This window comes from Drechmeria coniospora, chromosome 03, assembly GCF_001625195.1.
Source record: "Drechmeria coniospora strain ARSEF 6962 chromosome 03, whole genome shotgun sequence".
Taxonomy (NCBI): Eukaryota; Fungi; Ascomycota; class Sordariomycetes; order Hypocreales; family Ophiocordycipitaceae; genus Drechmeria; species Drechmeria coniospora.
Genome location: NC_054391.1, coordinates 553106 through 573642, shown reverse-complemented (window position 1 = coordinate 573642; position 20537 = coordinate 553106). Strand labels below are relative to the sequence as shown.

The following is a 20537-nucleotide window of genomic DNA, read 5'->3' as shown; positions in this document are numbered from 1 at the left end:
CCGAAACTGTCGTGATGATGACGATAGTTGTCAGTCGAGCAACAATGATGGCTGTCGTATGGGGGTATGCAATCCGACAAAGGAGAGGTCGTGCTCGTTCCGGGAGTCGTCCCAACGACTGCAGTGGTGGTGGCAGTACCTGGAGGCCGCGTCACTATGATTGATGTAACGCAGTTCACGGTGCATCACGACAATGGTAGTTATTCAGTTGGCAGTACAACCTGACGGTAGTGGAATCGTACTGGTGCCTAGGGCAAGGCGGCCAGTAGCAGCAACAATAATGGTAGTAACCCAGTTGCAGCCTTGTTTGACAACAGTAGAGCAGTATCGATGCCGTTGAAAGAAACCATCCTGCCAATGTTCGATGGAAACGTTATGTCAGCTTGGGTTGGAACGCAGGGATAACGCTCCTTTAACATCCCCAACCTCCTTGCTGCAACGCATAGAGCAAAGTAGCTGGCTGTATGATCATGCGAACTTGACATCAAATCTCAGCAATGACCGATTGGTTGTCCGCAGATTTCTTTGGCTGCCTATCCCGAGAGACTCGGAAATCAATCAGCAGCCATGGAGCAAGGCGGTCGTTTGATGATTTTCGTTTGGATTCGAATGGAATGGATGGTAGCTGACCATGTGTTGGCAGCATTTCAACCGATGCCTACCCTGCGCTGACGGGCACATTGTACACCGTTTCTCTCGTACGAGGGGGCATTTTCCGGCCTCGCTTGATTTTGCGAATTACAGAATCTCTCGTTCGCTCAAGACTCTTCGGCGCCAATTCGGATAGTTGTTTGCGTTGTGTGCCTGTACCCTGTCCAGGTCAACCCTATGTACATGGCATTGTCGTCGTGGTATCTCCTCACGCTTCGTACGCAGTATGCGCCGTTCTGCGCCTGGGCCAAGAGCACAAGGTTTTCTCACGCAGAAGCGCCAAGACCTTTCGCGCATGACGACGACAAGACGATGGAGGCTGTATACCAAGTCGGAACACGCCGTGTCCTTCCATTTCCGAATGCCAATGGGCGATGCCACTACGCTGCAGCAGCACGTAAGCGGGTAATCCGCTGCCTATAATTGGTAGCCTTCGGGATGCTGGTAGTCGACGGTCCTCTCGTCATGCTGCTTCGCCGATGAGCCAGTACCGGTCATGGCATTCCATACCGCTGCGCCAACGTTGCCGTAGGTAATCTTCGGTAAATCGATAACCTCTCCTTTGCAACTGGCCACCTTCCTGCGTGAGAAGACCAAGGTTGACTTCTCCGAGCGGTCCCCTGCTAACTGTTGCAAGGTCGGTATCTTCTTTGGTAAATGGCCGGCTTCGACCTGAGTAGCAATCGCCTGAAGACCCGATAGCATGACTGCCCGTGAATGGACCATTGCGCCGCCCCTGCAATGGTTGTAAAATACGACTTTGAAATCGATTGTCAAACTGGTCCTTAGGCAGGTCCTGCTCCTGCTCGCGTTTTTATAATGCATCTGTCATTATTGCCACGTAACTCGCTGCTGCAAGTAGGTGCCTCTTACAGCGATTTACATCAGAGTCTGTGTTTTCGACGTCGGAGGCCGGAGCTGTCTCATCGGGACAGGAGTTGGATTCGTACCTCGTTCGATCCGTTCTCAGCGACCCTCATAATTGCAGGACATTGATCCATACCTAGCGAGAGTTGGGAAAATGCTTCCATTATTTAACCCCCGTTGCTTTAGGCCATGGTCCCCGTTATCAGTTGAAAGGTATCCCACGAGTACGGTCATGGTTTGCAGCATACCTGCTGCGTTCAAATAGGCAGCAGCCATAGTCTACAGGGTTTCGTCAAGTCGTGTGCAGAAAGGGTACATTGGTCAGATAACCTGCCAATAGACCTCTGTCGACTTGCAGTTGCCGTTCCTTTCACCTCTAGCATAGCAGCCAGGCGCTGCAGAGCAGTCTAGGGCCGTCAAAGCAGTTGGCTTTAGTATTATGGCTCGCGCTGGACTGTGGTTTGGTTCCGCCGACGTAAGTGTGACCATTTCGTACTGCCGGGTCGGCCAGGCCTTGTTGTTGCTGATTCTGTGCCCATTGCTGTAGTGCGGCCGCGCTGCTGTGTCATTTCGATAGTCGCTGCGGCTTTGCGAGGTGGATTCCTGCTCGGAATGCTCTATTATCTGTTGAAATTGCTGGTCCCGACCTCGTCCTCCTTTCAGCTCCTCCTATCCGACTCCGACTGACCATTTCCGTGCCGTCCAGATCCCAAGTATGAAGCGGAGGTTTACGTTTTCGATGTAAACTACCATTCTAGGACCGACAGTGCCCTTTATCATGTGCTCGTTGTGGTCCATAATTCTGCCCTTCTCTCCCAATGTACCGAATAAAGGTCATCGCTCCTCTTGTTGATTTTGCCCAAAGGTCGTTGGGGGTGCCGTCCGGCTTTGCTAAATAGCACCGCTATTCTTATGACCTAGTTCTTTTGAGATCCGAGCAGTCACTGCTTTGTATGCACTACTGGCATACGGTCTGACTGGTCTTCCTACCGGGGCGATGCTTTCTCTCCAATAGCTCCCCTGCTGAATCAATGGACAATACTACGAGCGGAGGTGGCTAGGACACTCCAACAGTCATTTTGGTACGGGCGGTACCGGTAAGAAAGACGTCATCGTTGGCACCTATCATGTCGGTCGTGACTGAGACGTATGCCTCTGGATGTAGCAAGGAGAGACTAGAATAATGTGACAGGTGTAGGGGTGAATGTCGGCAGACTTATACGAGTATTCAACATCATGGAGCCACCTGAACTGTATATGTTGTAGAAGAGGCTGCTTCTTTTGGGCAATATTTTTCCCATGGTTCTATATGTAGCCTACATATATCTCTTCATTCGAATCTGGTACTCTTGTTGATCCATCCACAGCATGGCTTTCTTCGGCTGCATCGGGCTATCGTGATCAAAAACGACATTAATGCAATGCCTCTAAATTATTTGCAAGGTGGGGCCCAAGTTATTCGAGGCCAACAGCATTGTATTCTTAACCCTAGGGTCTGTCGCTGAATGGAAATGGCTGCATTTTGGAGTGGGTGTTTGGCCAATGGATGGACTGAAAGACATCATCGTTGGTATCTATCACGTCGGTCGTAACTGAGACGTATGCTTCTCAATGTAGCAAGGAGAGACTAGAATAATATGACAGGTGTAGAGAAACATGCCCGTATCCAGGGTCTTGACGATGGCAGATTCCATTCGACTTTGTTATTGCCGACTTTGATACAGCAGAAAGCCGAGTATCGATGGAATATATCCTTTGGTCATATCTATATACATGACATGTCGAGAAAAGCCCAACAAGGCCGCTCGTGAGCAATGGGAAGGGGAGTAGCGATTTGAAAGGCTAGATTAATACACGTTGGTAATCTGATCAATCCTCATTGCGTTGTCAGGCGAAATAGCGATGGGCAAGGCGCAGGACAATAAGCAAGTGGTCGTAGGAGCAGACTATATAGTTTGAATATATTCGTATCCGTGTTAGCCCTAGCCTCATATATTTTTACAGTATACATTCCGCCGTGGACACAGCAGGTAAAAGCGTGCACCGTGATGCATCGAATTACGACCATAAAACGACTTTGCCTTGAATATTCTTTCATGGTCGCTGACGGTGCTTGACTGAGAATAGTAGCGCCCATCTTTCGGGACCATAATGCCTTGGATCTCTAACAAACGACTCTACAGCGGCAACATCAAGCTTGTTCGGCATAGAAGCAACAAGTAACGGTAATACGCAACAAGTAACGGTAATACGTTGATTTATCCACTTTGTCAAGACGCCCTCCTCAGTCCCATTTCGTGAACTGGAGAGAGTCGAACAAGAATGACCGTGTCAAAGGTGACAGTCTCAATCCACGCCTTGCGCAGTTATCCCCGTGCGCATGGCGCAATGGCACAATTTCGGCTTCCTTAATACAGTGTTTTGGTCAGCTTGGGCATCAAGCTGCCAACTTCGCCTATGCTGATGCGACCGTCGTCTCTTTTGATCCGTATTGACATCTGAACGACCGATGATTGAGTCTGATCCGATCCAACGGATTCATGGCACTCAACCCCACACCCACCCTAGGCACCTTGGGCGAAATACAATAACTGTTCCTCAAGAAGCATCATCACGAGCCGTGCAGTTTCAACAAAGGCCGCCGGCGCCGTGGCAGATGCAACCCCACAAGGTTCCTGCTGTTAATACCGCTGCTCTTACAGAGTTCGATAGCTCAGCCGCAAACCGGAACCTCCGGTATACAAGGATTATCAGTCAAATACAATGGTACTATAGTATGACAGAAGATGCAACCGCGAGAGCCGGCCAGGTTCGAGCCACGAACCTTACCGACAGGCTACAACAAATTTATCGCGAGATGCCCCATATTCCCCGACATTGCCAGACAAAGCCATGTCTGACCAGCAGGATATGGGCATATAAGAAAGCCAACCCTGCTGCCGCTGCCATTGGCGTGGTTGTTGAGTGGTTGTTGGCGGTAATGTGCTCCGTACATTCATCTCTAATGCTTCCGCCATCGCCGCTACAGATGCCCAGACGGCACACGGCATCTGGGCCTCGGTGCAGAATAATAGAACGTATACAAAGGCAGATACAACAGTCATGGCAAAAGTGCCATGTCTTACGCAAGTGGCGGCACAAACAGAAAACATAGTTTGAATAGCTTCGCAACCGTTGTCGTTAATACCCTTCTAGCGCCTACCTTGACGGGGTTGACGGGGAACCTAAATAACTGCACAAACTTCGAGGGCCAATGACCGGGGGCCTATCAGGCCTAATCGAGTTACGACACCGCGGAACAAGGGGCATAACGCCGCCGGATTAGGGTTATCCCATGGTCTGATTCCATCCCGTTGACTAGGGCCCTATACAGTACATTTGTTCACCACGCTAGTTTCGTGGGTCGACGCCCCCAACAATGAGACATGTATTTAGGTATGCCGAAGATATGCTTGGATTGGTCCTAATGTACGGAGTATGCGGAACGATACTGTGCAGCCTGGCATACTTCTGTACGGCACGTACTGCCTGCTCTGTGTGTGCGTGTATTAACTGGTTCCTGGGCTCCATACGGCATCGAAAATGTAGCGAGCCCAATAATGGTAGATATATGTTTACCGGATTACTGGTATTCGGCATGTACCTTGCCTGGCGATCGAGCCACGCAACAACATAACAAACTTGACCGATAGCAAGTACATGGACAAGCTGATGATATGATGAGCACAATGGGATGTGAACTGTGCAAGTACGAGTAATGGTGGAGTCAAGAGACAAAGTTTAGCCGGTGTAGGTTGTCAGTAAGGGGACGAACGGCCCACACCTCCGTTGACTGAAAGCAGGTAAACCGCAACTGCTTCGTACTGTATGAATCTTTACGAAGCCTACGGAGTATGGTCAAGGCAGATTTACATGTTCATGTGGTTCATGTACCTAAAAGTAGTGCGGGCCACATTCCGGGCGTAACGCCCCCTGACAATTTAGTCAACCTTGGCGTCCATGCAGATTGCATGCCACAACCTGGAACCGTACCAATAGATCCAGCAGGCGTGTCCACTGAGGCAAGCTCGGAAAAAGGCTATAGTGAGTGGGGTGGCAAAAGTGTCGATTCACTTGTCATAGTAGCGGTACCAAAATTCGTCACTCTGTTTAGTGACTGATATCGAGTACAAGCTGGAACAACTCCCTCGCCTCGGCGACAGTAGAATGACGATAATGAGTATACATATTTAGAGTGTTGATCTTGGGGAAAAAGGGGGATGCTGTGATATTTCTGGGAGCAGACCCTATGCGCGACCTACAACACTATTAGCGTAAAAAATGTGACATCCGATGGGCCTGTTCCGGTGCCCAATGATTAGCTACCATCTCACTGGTTCAAGATCACCTTTGCTGGTGTCGGTAGGTGTTCGATGTAAGGTGTTCGTTGTACGCTGTTCCGTCCGAACTTCTGCACCTCCATATCGGTTCAGTGGCAATCCTATGGAGCACCTCGTGCCATCTCACAAGAAGGCTGCACGCGCGAGCATGTGCGACTCCTCTGACCAGAATGTGTTGCTGTCGCAGCAGAGTCTTTGTCAACGAGCTCACCAAGGCCAGATGGTGTTTGTGCCTGCGCGAGTACATGGATGCCACCCGTTGTGGTAGGAGCCATCATGATCAATCAAGATGCTTCCACATTCTCCGTCCTTTATTGTGATCAGCACTCCTGTTCGAGAGCACAACAACAGTGTTCTTCTGTGACATTTGGGACCCCGGCAAAAACAAGAAAATAGAGGCAGCGGGGGCGGGCGGAAGAGGGGAGATTGCTGCTGAAGAAGTCAATAACCATTGCCTCAAATAGCATCGATGACAAGCAAACTATGACATGGCAGGACTGGCGCAACGTATAATAGCTCCTTCATACGAGGACAGAATCCTGAGTCTTTCCAAAAAATCACCTGCGCCGGCCGTACAAGCAACTGCTCGTTGTCGATGCTACAACCGGTCAAGGAAATACAATGGGCGAGTTTGCCGAACTGCCCATTGCGTCAAAGGCATTAATAGTAGGATAATGCACAGCGAGGTGGCAATATTAGATGGATAATTACGAGAAATGGGGGAATATTCCGAGAAGGGGATAGCCTAAGATCTGCCGTTCAACCACCGTATCAATTATGCAGATCGGCAGACTCCTTGTAGTGGGCTTTACATAGTGGTAGGGAGACTCACATTCCAAAGAAACCGACGCCGTCAGGTACTATTTGGCCCGTCAAGATGGAGAACCTATGGCCAGTGATAGGGCAGGTAGCTTGGCAAACTTGAATCGAGGTACTCGTCTAATTAATAGTTAGGCATGATGTTAATATGGGCAAACCAAAGTTTGTGAGCAAATATGACGTGTAGTTCCCGCCGGAACTAGCAAAAAGTAACTTTAGCGATCCGTGATCCACATATAATAGCACTGTGGCACATCACTGGCGTCTTGACGCGTTCCGCCTTCTTTTAATTCTCAGCAGTCCGATGTTCTACTTGCAATTACTATCATTCTGAAAACGCCTGTGTGTAGCTCGCTCGCTGCCATTCTGTGTCACTGGTTGAGACCAGAGGACTTTGATATTGTGTTTTTTCTCATAAGTCCCAGTGTTGCTTTTAACGCTTCTTGAGCCAAGCCAAGAAGGAACTGTCAAAGTTCAGGACTCTTTGGACGTGACCAGAAACCATTCGATTCTAATACTTTCGTCCATAGTCGATCTCCAATCTCTACACCATATGGGACTTGCAGTTCTGCATTTCCAACATGATCCGTCCTTGGCTACAAAGTATAGCACTCTGCTCCGGCCTCCTTGGTCTCGGGTTCAGCAAACGCCATATCTGTGACCAAGGACTTGTTGTTGTCGAATACCAACCATTACAAGCAGTATGCTCTGGTGTGACAAAAGAAGAGGTCATCTTCCGGTATATCCCCTCCACAGAACTCAAAACGCAGATAACATTAACCAGTACGCAGGACTTATACCAACTGCATCGCAGCCAGCATTACGGTGCAGTCAACGACGACTGGGCCAATCGCCGGAACGACAACAATTCTACCACCGCCTGACTGCACTTCGAGTTGTGTCGCGACCGTCGTCGTAACAGTAACAGGCGGATACATAACTGAGACAACATATGGCCCGACACCTGGAACGAGCACTATCTTGCCACAACCAGGATGCACGACAAACTGTATCACATCCATCATTATCACCGTTACCGGCGGATATTTAACAAAGACTACGTATGGCCCGATCCCTGGAACGAGTACAATCCCACCCGATGTGGGATGCAGGTCCAACTGCGTTACTACGATTATTGTGACCCAAACAAAAGTTCGGACGGTTACAACGGGGACGACTACAACAGCACAGCCGACTGATACAGCTATAACGACAACCATACAGGGTACCCTACCGGGGACGTCAACTCTTACTCCGCCTCTTGACTGTACACATCCATGCACGACGAGTATCATTGTAATCACAACACCAGGACAGCCACCAGATACAGCTGTAACGACCACAATGCCGGGAACGTCGCCTGGAACGACTACTATAAACCCACCAGTAGACTGTACGCATCCATGTACGACAAGAGTTATTGTAATCACAACACCAGGACAGCCTCCAGATACAGCTGTGACCACCACGATACCGGGAACGTCGCCGGGAACGACTACTATAAACCCACCAGTAGACTGTACGCATCCGTGTACGACGAGTATTGTTGTAGTTACAACACCAGGGCAGCCGCTGGATACAGCTGTAACGACGACGATACTGGGAACATCGCCGGGAACTACCACAATAAATCCACCAGTGGACTGTACACATCCATGTACAACGAATGTCATTGTAGTCACGACACCATCGGTGCCACAAGATACAGCTGTGACGACCACGATACCGGGAACGTCGCCGGGAACGACTACGATTAATCCACCTGTAGACTGTACGCATCCGTGTACGACGAGTATTGTTGTAGTTACAACACCAGGGCAGCCGCTAGATACAGCTATAACGACCACGATACTGGGAACATCGCCGGGAACGACTACGATTAATCCACCTGTAGACTGTACGCATCCGTGTACGACGAATATTATTGTAGTTACAACACCAGGGCAACCGCCGGATACTGTCGTAACAACTACCGTGCCAGGCACATCCCCTGGAACGTCTACAATTACGCCACCGGTTGACTGCACCCATCCATGCACGACAAGTGTAATTGTCATTACCCTACCCACCCAGCCGCCTGATGTAGCCGTGACAACAACAATCTCAGGAACATCACCGGGAACTTCCACCATCACGCCGCCGGTTGACTGTACACGTCCTTGCACAACTAGCATCATCATAGTAACAATACCAGGACAACCGCCAGACACGGCCATAACCTCCACTATCCTGGGCCTGACCCCAGGCACGTCCACCATTACACCACCAGACGACTGCACGCATCCATGCACGACTTCCATCATTGTAACGAGGGCCTTGGGGCTACTACCAACTGCAATAACCACAACCGTACCGGGTACCGTGCCAGGGACCAGTACGATCACGCCGCCGGAGAATTGTATCCCTCCATGCACAACGATAATCATCATAACGACGACACCAGGGCAACCGCCTGATGTTGCCGTCACGACTACCATACAGGGAACTGCACCCGGGACGTCAACCATCACTCCGCCACCCGACTGTACACATCCATGCACCACAAGTATTGTTATAATGACCACGCCGGGACAGCTGCTTGATACCGCTGTGACAACTACCGTACCTGGTACTGTGCCTGGGACCTCTACCATCACACCGCCCATTGACTGTTCCCATCCATGCACAACAAGCATTATTGTAACTACAACGCCTGGGCAGTTGCCAAATACAGCGGTCACCACTACAATAGTAGGGACATCTCCAGGTACAACTACAATAAACCCACCAGTTGATTGTACGCGGCCATGCACAACAAGCGTCATTATCATAATCACAACCAGACAGGAGCTCGATACTGCTGTTACAACTACCGTAGTGGGCACCTCGGCAGGGACATCAACAATTTTGCCGCCGATGGACTGTACCCATCCGTGCACGACCAGTTTTATTGTTACGACTACCAACGGCCAGCCACTTGATACAGCCATTACAACGACAATCCTGGGGACATCACCGGGAACTTCAACAATTACTCCCCCACTTGACTGTACCCGCCCATGCACAACGAGCATCATTATCATCATTACGCCGGGGCAGCCACCCGACACTGCCATCACTACAACTATACTGGGTACGTCTCCTGGAACATCTACGATCGTACCGCCGGTGGACTGTACCCATCCGTGCACGACAAGAGTTATTGTTGTCACTACACCCGAGCAGCCGCCTGATACGGCGGTGACAACTACAATACTAGGGACATCACCAACAACCTCTACAATCACGCCACCAGTTGACTGTACACATCCATGTACCACAAGTATAATCGTTATTTCAACGCCTGGCCAGCTGCTTGATACGGCCATAACTACTACAGTGACAGGGACACGTCTCGGAACGTCAACCATTACTCCACCAGTAGATTGCACGCATCCATGTACAACAAGTATTATTGTGACGACAACACCAGGTCAGCCGCCCGATACAGTAGTAACAAGGACAACTTTGGGAACATCACCAGGAACATCTACAATTGCTCCACCAGTTGACTGTACTCATCCATGCACAACAAGTATAATTGTTTTCACTACACCAGGTCAACCACCAGATACTGCTATCACGACAACAATATTGGGCACATTGCCAGGCACATCAACAATCACTCCTCCTGTAGACTGTACGCATCCTTGCACAACGAGCGTTATTGTTACTATAACACCTGGGCAGCCACCTGATACAGCAGTAACAACTACGATTCCTGGAACGTCTCCTGGAACCTCAACAATCACTCCACCAGTTGACTGCACTCATCCATGCACAACAAGTATAATTGTTTTCACTACACCAGGTCAACCACCAGATACTGCTATCACGACAACTGTACCAGGCACGATTCCAGGCACATCTACGATCACGCCACCAGTTGACTGTACACATCCATGCACAACAAGTATCATTATCGTTACCACCCCAGGGCAGCCGCCAGATACAGCGGTAACAACTACAATTCCCGGAACATCACCAGGAACGTCGACAATCACTCCACCAGTTGATTGCACTCATCCATGCACAACAAGTATCATTATTATTACCACCCCAGGGCAGCCACCTGATACAGCGGTAACGACTACGATTCCTGGAACGTCTCCTGCAACATCTACAATCACGCCACCAGCTGGCTGTACTCATCCATGCACAACCAGTATCATCGTTGTTACTACCCCAGGCCAGCCGCCTGACACAGCAATTACTACAATTGTACCTGGTACCATTCCAGGCACGTCTACAATTATACCCCCACTAGACTGTACACATCCGTGCACAACAAGAATTATTATTACTACTACGCCTGCACAACCATCCGATACAGCGGTAACGACTACAATACCAGGAATATCTCCTGGAACCTCGACAATTAATCCCCCAGTTGATTGCACTCATCCATGTACAACAAGTATCATTGTTATTACTACACAAGGACAGCCGCCTGACACCGCTATCACTACAACTGTATCCGGATCGATTCCAGGTACATCTACAGTTACACCTCCTATAGACTGTACGCATCCCTGCACAACTAGTGTTATTGTTACTACAACGCCTGGGCAGCCGCCGGATACAGCAGTAACAACTACAATTCTGGGAACATCACCTAGAACATCTACAATCACGCCACCAGCCGGCTGTACTCATCCATGCACAACAAGTATCATTATAATTACTACCCCAGGACAGCCACCCGATACTGCTATCACATCGACAATGCTCGGTACATCTCCGGGAACATCTACAATTACACCTCCGATAGACTGTACACATCCGTGCACAACGCGTATTATTGTAATTACAACGCCTGGGCAGCCGCCTGATACAGCAGTAACTACTACGATTCCGGGAACGGCTGCACTAACAACTACAATCACTCCACCTGTTGATTGTACTCACCCATGCACAACAAGCATCATCGTTATTACTACCCCAGGCCAGCCGCCTGATACAGTGGTAACAAGTATGGTTCCCGGAACATCTCCAGGAACGTCTACAATCCCTCCACCAGCTGGCTGTACCCATCCATGCACAACAATTATCATTATAAGTACTACCCCAGGTCAGCCACCTGACACAGCAGTAACAACTACAGTGCCAGGAACATCTCCTGGAACCTCAACAATCACCCCACCAGTTGATTGCACTCATCCATGCACAACAAGTGTTATTGTTATTACTACCCAAGGACAGCCACCTGACACTGCAATCACTACAACTGTACCTGGCACCATTCCAGGTACATCTACAATTACACCTCCGTTTGGCTGTACACATCCTTGCACCACGAGCATTATCGTTACTACAACACCCGGGCAACCACCTGATACAGCAGTAACCACTACGGTTTCAGGAACGTCTCCTGGAACCTCAACAATCACACCACCAGTTGACTGCACTCACCCATGCACGACAAGCATCATCATTGTTACTACCCCAGGCCAACCACCTGATACTGCCATCACCACAACTGTACTTGGAACAATTCCAGGAACATCGACGATTACGCCTCCTGTAGGATGCACACACCCGTGCACCACAAGTATTATTATTACCACAACGGCTGGGCAGCCACCTGATACGGTGATAACGACTATGATTCCAGGAACATCTCCAGGAACCTCAACAATCACTCCGCCAATTGACTGCACTCATCCATGTACGACACGTATTATTATTGTCACTACACAAGGACAGCCGCCTGATACTGCTATCACTACAACTGTACCTGGATCGGTTCCAGGTACATCTACGATTACACCCCCTGCAGACTGTACACATCCATGTACAACTAGCGTTATTATTACTACAACACCTGGGCAGCCGCCTGATACAGCAGTAACGACTATGATTCCAGGAACATCTCCTGGAACGTCTACCATCACGCCACCAGTTGACTGTACACACCCATGCACAACAAGCATCATTATCGTTACCACCCCAGGGCAGCCACCAGATACAGCTGTAACAACTACGATTCCCGGAACATCTCCAGGAACTTCTACAATCACTCCACCTGTTGACTGCACTCATCCATGTACAACACGTATTATTATTATTACTACACAAGGACAGCCGCCTGATACTGCCATCACTACAACTGTATCTGGATCAATTCCAGGTACATCTACAATTACACCTCCTATAGGCTGTACGCATCCTTGTACAACTAGCGTTATTGTTACTACAACACCTGGGCAGCCGCCTGATACAGCAGTAACCACTACGGTTCTGGGAACATCTCCTGGAACATCTACTATCACGCCACCTGTTGATTGTACTCATCCATGCACGACAAGTATTATAATTACTACTATTTCAGCACAACCAACTGACACTGCTATCACTACAACTATACCAGGCACGATTCCAGGCACATCTACGATCACGCCACCAGTTGACTGTACACATCCATGCACAACAAGTATCATTATCGTTACCACTCCAGGGCAGCCGCCAGATACAGCGGTAACAACTACAATTCCCGGAACATCACCAGGAACGTCGACAATCACTCCACCTGTTGACTGTACTCATCCATGCACAACAACTATCATTATCGTCACTACCCCAGGCCAGCCGCCTGATACTGCCATCACTTCAACAGTTCTAGGTACGTCTCCTGGAACATCAACAATTACTCCGCCGATAGACTGCACACATCCGTGCACAACTAGCATTATTGTTACAATAACGACTGGGCAGCCGCCGGATACAGTGATAACGACTATGATCCCGGGAACATCTGCAGGAACGTCTACAATCACGCCGCCAATTGACTGTACGCATCCATGCACAACGAGTATCATTATCGTTACCACCCCAGGGCAGCCGCCAGATACAGCGGTAACGACAACGATTCCAGGCACATCTCCTGCCACAACTACCATCACTCCACCAGTTGACTGTACTCATCCATGCACAACAAGTATTGTTATTATTACTACTCCAGGCCAGCCTCCTGATACTGCAATTACTACAACTGTACCTGGCACAATGCCAGGAACATCAACAATTACACCTCCTGTAGACTGCACACATCCGTGCACAACAAGTATTATTATTACTACAACACCTGGCCAGACGCCTGATACAGCAGTAACCACTACGATTCTGGGAACCTCTGCAGGAACGTCTACAATTACGCCGCCGGTTGACTGTACACATCCATGCACGACAAGCATCATTATCATTACCACCACAGGGCAGCCGCCTGACACAGCGGTAACGACTACAATTCCGGGAACATCGCCGGGAACATCTACAATCACACCACCGGCTGGCTGTACTCATCCATGCACAACAAGTATCATCATTGTTACAACCCCAGGCCAACCACCTGATACTGCCATTACTACGACTGTACCTGGTACTATTCCAGGCACATCTACAATTATACCGCCTGTAGACTGTACGCACCCATGCACTACAAGGATCATTGTTACTACAACTCCTGGCCAGACGCCTGATACTGCTATAACTAGTACTGTAGCGGGTACCATTCCTGGCACATCTACGATTACTCCCGCAGTTGACTGTACGCACCCATGTACCACAATCATCATCATTACTACAACTCCTGGCCAGCCACCTGATACTGCTATAACGACAACTGTACCAGGAACAATTCCAGGTACATCGACAATTATGCCTCCTGTAGACTGTACGCATCCTTGCACGACAAGCATTATTATTACTACGACACCTGGGCAGCCGCCTGATACAGCAGTAACGACTACGATTCCAGGAACATCTCCTGGAACCTCAACAATCACTCCACCAGTTGACTGCACTCATCCATGTACGACGCTTGTCATTGTTATTACAACCCAAGGGCAGCCACCTGACACTGCTATAACAACAACCGTACCTGGCACAGTTCCTGGAACATCTACAGCTACGCCTCCTGCAGACTGCACCCATCCATGCACAACAAGCATTATTGTAACCACAACACCTGGGCAACCGCCTGACACTGCCATAACTAGGACGGTACCTGGAACGATTCCAGGTACATCAACAGTTACACCTCCCGCAGACTGTACTCATCCGTGCACAACAAGTATTATTGTCACCACTACACCTGGACAGCCACCCGACACAGCGGTAACGACAACGATTCCAGGCACATCTCCTGCCACAACTACCATCACTCCACCAGTTGACTGTACTCATCCATGCACAACAAGTATTGTTATTATTACTACTCCAGGCCAGCCTCCTGATACTGCAATTACTACAACTGTACCTGGCACAATGCCAGGAACATCAACAATTACACCTCCTGTAGACTGCACGCACCCGTGCACAACTAGCATTATTGTTACTACAACGCCTGGCCAGCCGCCTGATACGGCAGTAACAACTACAATTCCAGGAACATCACCTGGAACATCTACAATCACGCCACCAGCCGGCTGTACTCATCCATGCACAACAAGTATTATTATAATTACTACCCCAGGACAGCCACCCGATACTGCGATAACGACTACCGTTCCTGGCACGGTTCCTGGGACATTTACAATAACGCCTCCTACGGATTGCACACATCCATGCACAACGAGTATTATTGTCACTACAACGCCTGGCCAGCTGCCCGATACTGCTGTGACTAGTACTGTATCTGGTACTATTCCTGGCACATCTACCATCACACCCCCAGTAGACTGTACGCACCCATGTACCACAATCATCGTCATTACTACAACTCCTGGGCAGCCACCTGATACTGTTATAACGACAATCGTTCCCGGCACAGTTCCCGGGACATCTACTGTAACACCTCCCGCAGACTGCACCCATCCATGTACAACAAGAATCATTATTACTACAACACCAGGCCAGCCACCCGATACCGCAGTAACAACTACGATTCTGGGAACATCAGCAGGAACCTCTACAATCACGCCACCAGCAGGATGTACTCATCCATGCACAACAAGCATCATTATTTTTACCACTATAGGGCAGCCACCCGATACTGCCATTACTACCACTGTGCCGGGAACAATCCCAGGTACATCGACAATTACACCTCCTGCAGACTGCACTCATCCTTGCACAACGAGCGTTATTGTTACTACAACACCTGGGCAGCCACCTGATACAGCAGTAACCACTACGATTCCAGGAACGTCTCCTGGAACCTCAACAATCACTCCACCAGTTGACTGCACTCATCCATGCACAACAAGCATCATTATTATTACCACACCGGGGCAGCCACCTGATACAGCGGTAACGACTACGATTCCAGGAACATCTCCTGCAACATCTACAATCACGCCACCAGCTGGCTGTACTCATCCATGCACAACAAGTATTATCGTTATTACTACCCCAGGCCAGCCACCTGATACTGCTATAACGACAACTGTACCTGGCACAGTTCCTGGGACATCTACTATTACACCTCCACCAGATTGCACCCACCCATGCACAACAAGCGTTATTATTACTACTACTCCAAGGCAGCCTCCTGATACTGCTATCACTACTACTGTATCCGGCACGATTCCAGGTACATCTACAATTGTACCACCCACGGATTGCACCCATCCATGCACAACGAGCGTTATAATTACTACAACTCCCGGCCAGCTTCCAGATACTGCCACAACTACTACCGTACTGGGTACAATTCCAGGCACATCTACAATCACACCACCTGCAGATTGCACCCATCCGTGCACAACGAGCATTATTATTACAATAACACCTGGTCAGCCACCTGACACCGCAGTAACTACTACAATTGCCGGAACAAGTGCAGGAACGTCTACCATTACTCCACCAGTAGACTGTACACACCCTTGCACAACCAGTATTATCGTAACGACGACACCAGTGCAACCTGTCGATACTGTAGTAACAACAACTGTTGTTGGTACGAGCCCAGGAACGAGCACTATTACTCCATCTGCTGGTTGTACACACCCTTGCACTACTAGTATCATCGTCACGATAACGTCATTGCTACCCCCAGATACAGTAGTAACGACGACTGTACCTGGTACCTTACCAGGAACGTCCACCATTACTCCACCAGCAGGCTGTACACACCCTTGCACTACTAGCATTATCATAACAACAACACCATTGCAACCGCCAGATACAATAGTTACGACGACCGTATCTGGCACATTGCCAGGAACATCTACTATTCCGCCTCCAGCAGGTTGTACACACCCATGCACAACTAGTATTATCGTAACGATAACATCATTACAAGTACCTGATACAGTTATTACCAGCACTGTCACTGGTACCGTACCAGGAACGTCTACTATTACACCACCAGCGGGCTGCACACACCCATGCACTACTAGTATTATCGTAACGATAACATCATTGCAACCACCTGATACAGTTGTAACCACCACCATTACTGGTACATTACCCGGAACGTCTACTATTACTCCACCTGCTGGCTGTACACACCCATGCACGACGAGCATTGTAGTTACAATAACATCTTCGCAACCACCTGATACAGTTGTAACCAGCACTGTCACTGGTACCGTACCCGGGACATCTACCATTACTCCACCGGCGGGCTGTACACACCCATGCACAACAAGCATTGTAGTTACAATAACATCATCGCAACCACCTGATACAGTTGTAACCAGCACTGTCACTGGTACCGTACCAGGAACGTCTACTATTACACCACCAGCGGGCTGTACACACCCATGCACAACGAGCATTGTAGTTACAATAACATCATCGCAACCACCTGATACAGTTGTAACCAGCACTGTCACTGGTACCGTACCCGGGACATCTACCATTGCTCCACCGGCGGGCTGTACACACCCATGCACAACGAGCATTGTAGTTACAATAACATCATCGCAACCAACTGATACAGTTGTAACGACGACAGTAACTGGTACATTGCCTGGAACATCTACTATTACTCCGCCAGCTGGCTGCACACACCCATGCACAACGAGCATTATAGTCACCATTACATCATTGCAACCACCAGATACAGTTGTAACTACAACGGTGTCTGGTACATTGCCAGGAACGTCTACTGTTACTCCACCGGCTGGCTGTACTCACCCATGCACAACAAGTATTATCGTAACAATAACATCATTACAACCTCCCGATACAGTTGTAACTACTACTGTAACTGGTACATTACCCGGAACGTCCACCATAACCCCGCCAGCAGGCTGTACACACCCCTGTACAACAAGCATTATCGTAACGATGACATCATCGCAACCGCCTGATACTGTTGTGACTACGACTGTATCTGGTACATTGCCAGGAACGTCTACCATTACTCCACCGGCTGGCTGTACGCACCCTTGCACAACCAGTATCATCGTAACAACGACCCCATTACAACCTCCAGATACAGTAGTTACAACTACCGTGTCTGGTACATTACCGGGAACGTCTACTATTACCCCGCCACTTGGCTGCACACATCCTTGTACAACTAGCATCATCATTACGACAGTAGCACAACCCCCTGATACAGTAGTTACCACAACCGTATCCGGTACTCGTCCTGGAACGTCTACCATTACTCCACCGGCAGATTGTACGCACCCATGCACAACCAGCATTATCGTAACGACAACACCATTACAGCCTCCAGATACAGTAGTCACAACCACCGTATCTGGTACATTGCCGGGAACGTCCACCATCACACCGCCAGCAGGCTGTACACACCCATGCACAACCAGCATTATCGTCACAACAACACTACAGCCTCCAGACACTGTAGTTACAACTACTGTATCCGGTACCCGTCCGGGAACGTCTACTATTACCCCACCGGCAGGCTGTACACACCCATGCACGACGAGCATTATCGTAACAACAACACTAGCGCAACCTCCAGATACAGTAATCACAACAACCGTATCTGGTACGTTGCCGGGAACGTCTACTATCACTCCACCGGCAGGCTGTACACACCCCTGTACTACTAGCATTATCGTAACAACTACAATACCGCAACCTCCAGATACAGTAACTACAACCACTGTTTCTGGCACTCTCGCTGGGACATCCACCATTACCCCGCCGGCAGGCTGTACACACCCGTGTACAACAAGCATTATCGTAACCGATACTACTTACCAACCGCCCGATGTTGCTATTACTACAACCATCGCTGGTGTTAGCTCAAGGACCTTTACCGTTACTCCAGCAACAAACTGTATACATCCATGCACAACTAGGATTTTTGTTATTACCGTACCCCCTCCCCCTCCGACGGCAACAACTACAACTGTAATCGGTACGATTCCCGGAACCTCTACCATAACCCCACCAGGAGGTTGTACCGCTGGGTGCACAACAACTATTATCGTAACGGCATCATGTTTAGCACCATCAGGCTCAACTACACTATCTGCCATAGAATCAACCGGTACTACCACGACTTGGACGATTCCTACATGTGTTAGAAACCTATACTTCGAGGTCCTCGGTGGTGGAGGTGGTATGTCCGTAAATGGTGTCACTGGGGGCCGAGGGGCATTGATATCTGGTCATGTCCCAGTAACGCCCGGGCAGTCGATATTCGCTGTTGCCGGCGGCATGGGCGGCACTGGTCCCTTTATTAATAATTCTACATCTCCCCCGGGAACAAGTTGGTACGGAGATGGCGGAATCGGTATGCATTGCTCTGGCGGCGGCGGCGGTGCCTCTGCCTTGTACCTGGATAACGTCTTACTTACTGTTTCGGGTGCGGGTGGAGGTGGGAATACTGCTGTGTCCAGCACTGCAGACTCAAGCAACCCTTTTGACTTTCTTCTCCTTGGCGGTACATCGCGCGGTAATGCTGGAGAGATGGGCCGGGTTACATACTATACCTACACTGATAGGTCTCAGAATATCTCTGTAGTTTATGGCGGGGATCCTGGAACTGTGTTGAATCCAGGTGCTGGAGGTTTGTGGAGTGGTAACTACACCTTGGCTGTAGGCGGCAATGCTGGAACGGGCCACGTTGGTGCCGACGGCGTAGTAGTTGCCAGTTACCTGGCCACCGATGGCGGCGGATCTGGAGGCGGTGGCGGCGGTTACTTCGGCGGCGGTAGCGGAGCATCTCTTTACTACGATACGCAGAATAACGTCAGCGATCGTTGGGCTATTGGGGCGGGTGGTGGTGGCGGATCGAGCTTTCTGTTGAACACCGTGCTCAATCCATCACAAGGCCTCCCCCCAGTACTTGCCGCAATCGCACCCGGATATGTTATAATTTCCTTCGACTGAGTCACCTTATCTTATGAAAGCAGCGGAGATCAAGGTTTACTATACATATTTAACATTTCTAGTCGCTTTATCTTCGTAGACTCCGAGCTACAAACTAGAACATTAGGTATGCCATTTTTCGCAATTCAAAACTATTGCAAACCAAGCAGACCTCGACCAGATGATTGCCGTTGCGTAATATCAGTGTAGGTAGCTTAGCTAGATACTCCTTGTAGCAATGCATTTGATCGACTTTAAGTACGAGCTGGTCGTCATTGTCCGGTCTTATTCGCGTGTGATGCCTGTGTATTGATAGTAACAGTAGCTCTATGTGTATCTGTGTGTTGTATGTATATAGTGGCCAATAGTAGACTAGGATCACGTGATCGTATGGGGCACGATCACAGAGAGGATAAAAGTGGCCGCTCAGGGGCAGCCTCTTTTCCCTCCTTTCGTACCAAATTGAATCCATTGAAAGAGATCTCTTGTTACCAGTTTCCCCCAGAACCGAACCAACACTAATCAGTGCTGTGTGTAAAGAACAGCGCAGATTGGCAAGGCTTG

At 49.3% G+C, this 20537-nt stretch overlaps 2 protein-coding genes across 2 annotated transcripts; both read left to right on the top strand.

Moving 5' to 3' along the window:
- Positions 1-12590: 12590 nt before the first annotated feature.
- On the top strand, positions 12591-15472 carry DCS_06015 (uncharacterized protein; the record flags this gene model as incomplete). Its single annotated transcript, XM_040803307.1, has 7 exons — positions 12591-12864; positions 13105-13356; positions 13609-14154; positions 14236-14376; positions 14491-14544; positions 14623-15414; positions 15465-15472. The coding sequence occupies 7 exons, from the start codon at positions 12591-12593 to the stop codon at positions 15470-15472; spliced, it is 2067 nt and encodes a 688-aa protein (XP_040653411.1).
- Positions 15473-17969: 2497 nt separating this feature from the next.
- On the top strand, positions 17970-19994 carry DCS_06014 (uncharacterized protein; the record flags this gene model as incomplete). Its single annotated transcript, XM_040803306.1, has 4 exons — positions 17970-18060; positions 18118-18309; positions 18360-18642; positions 18707-19994. The coding sequence occupies 4 exons, from the start codon at positions 17970-17972 to the stop codon at positions 19992-19994; spliced, it is 1854 nt and encodes a 617-aa protein (XP_040653410.1).
- Positions 19995-20537: the final 543 nt, after the last annotated feature.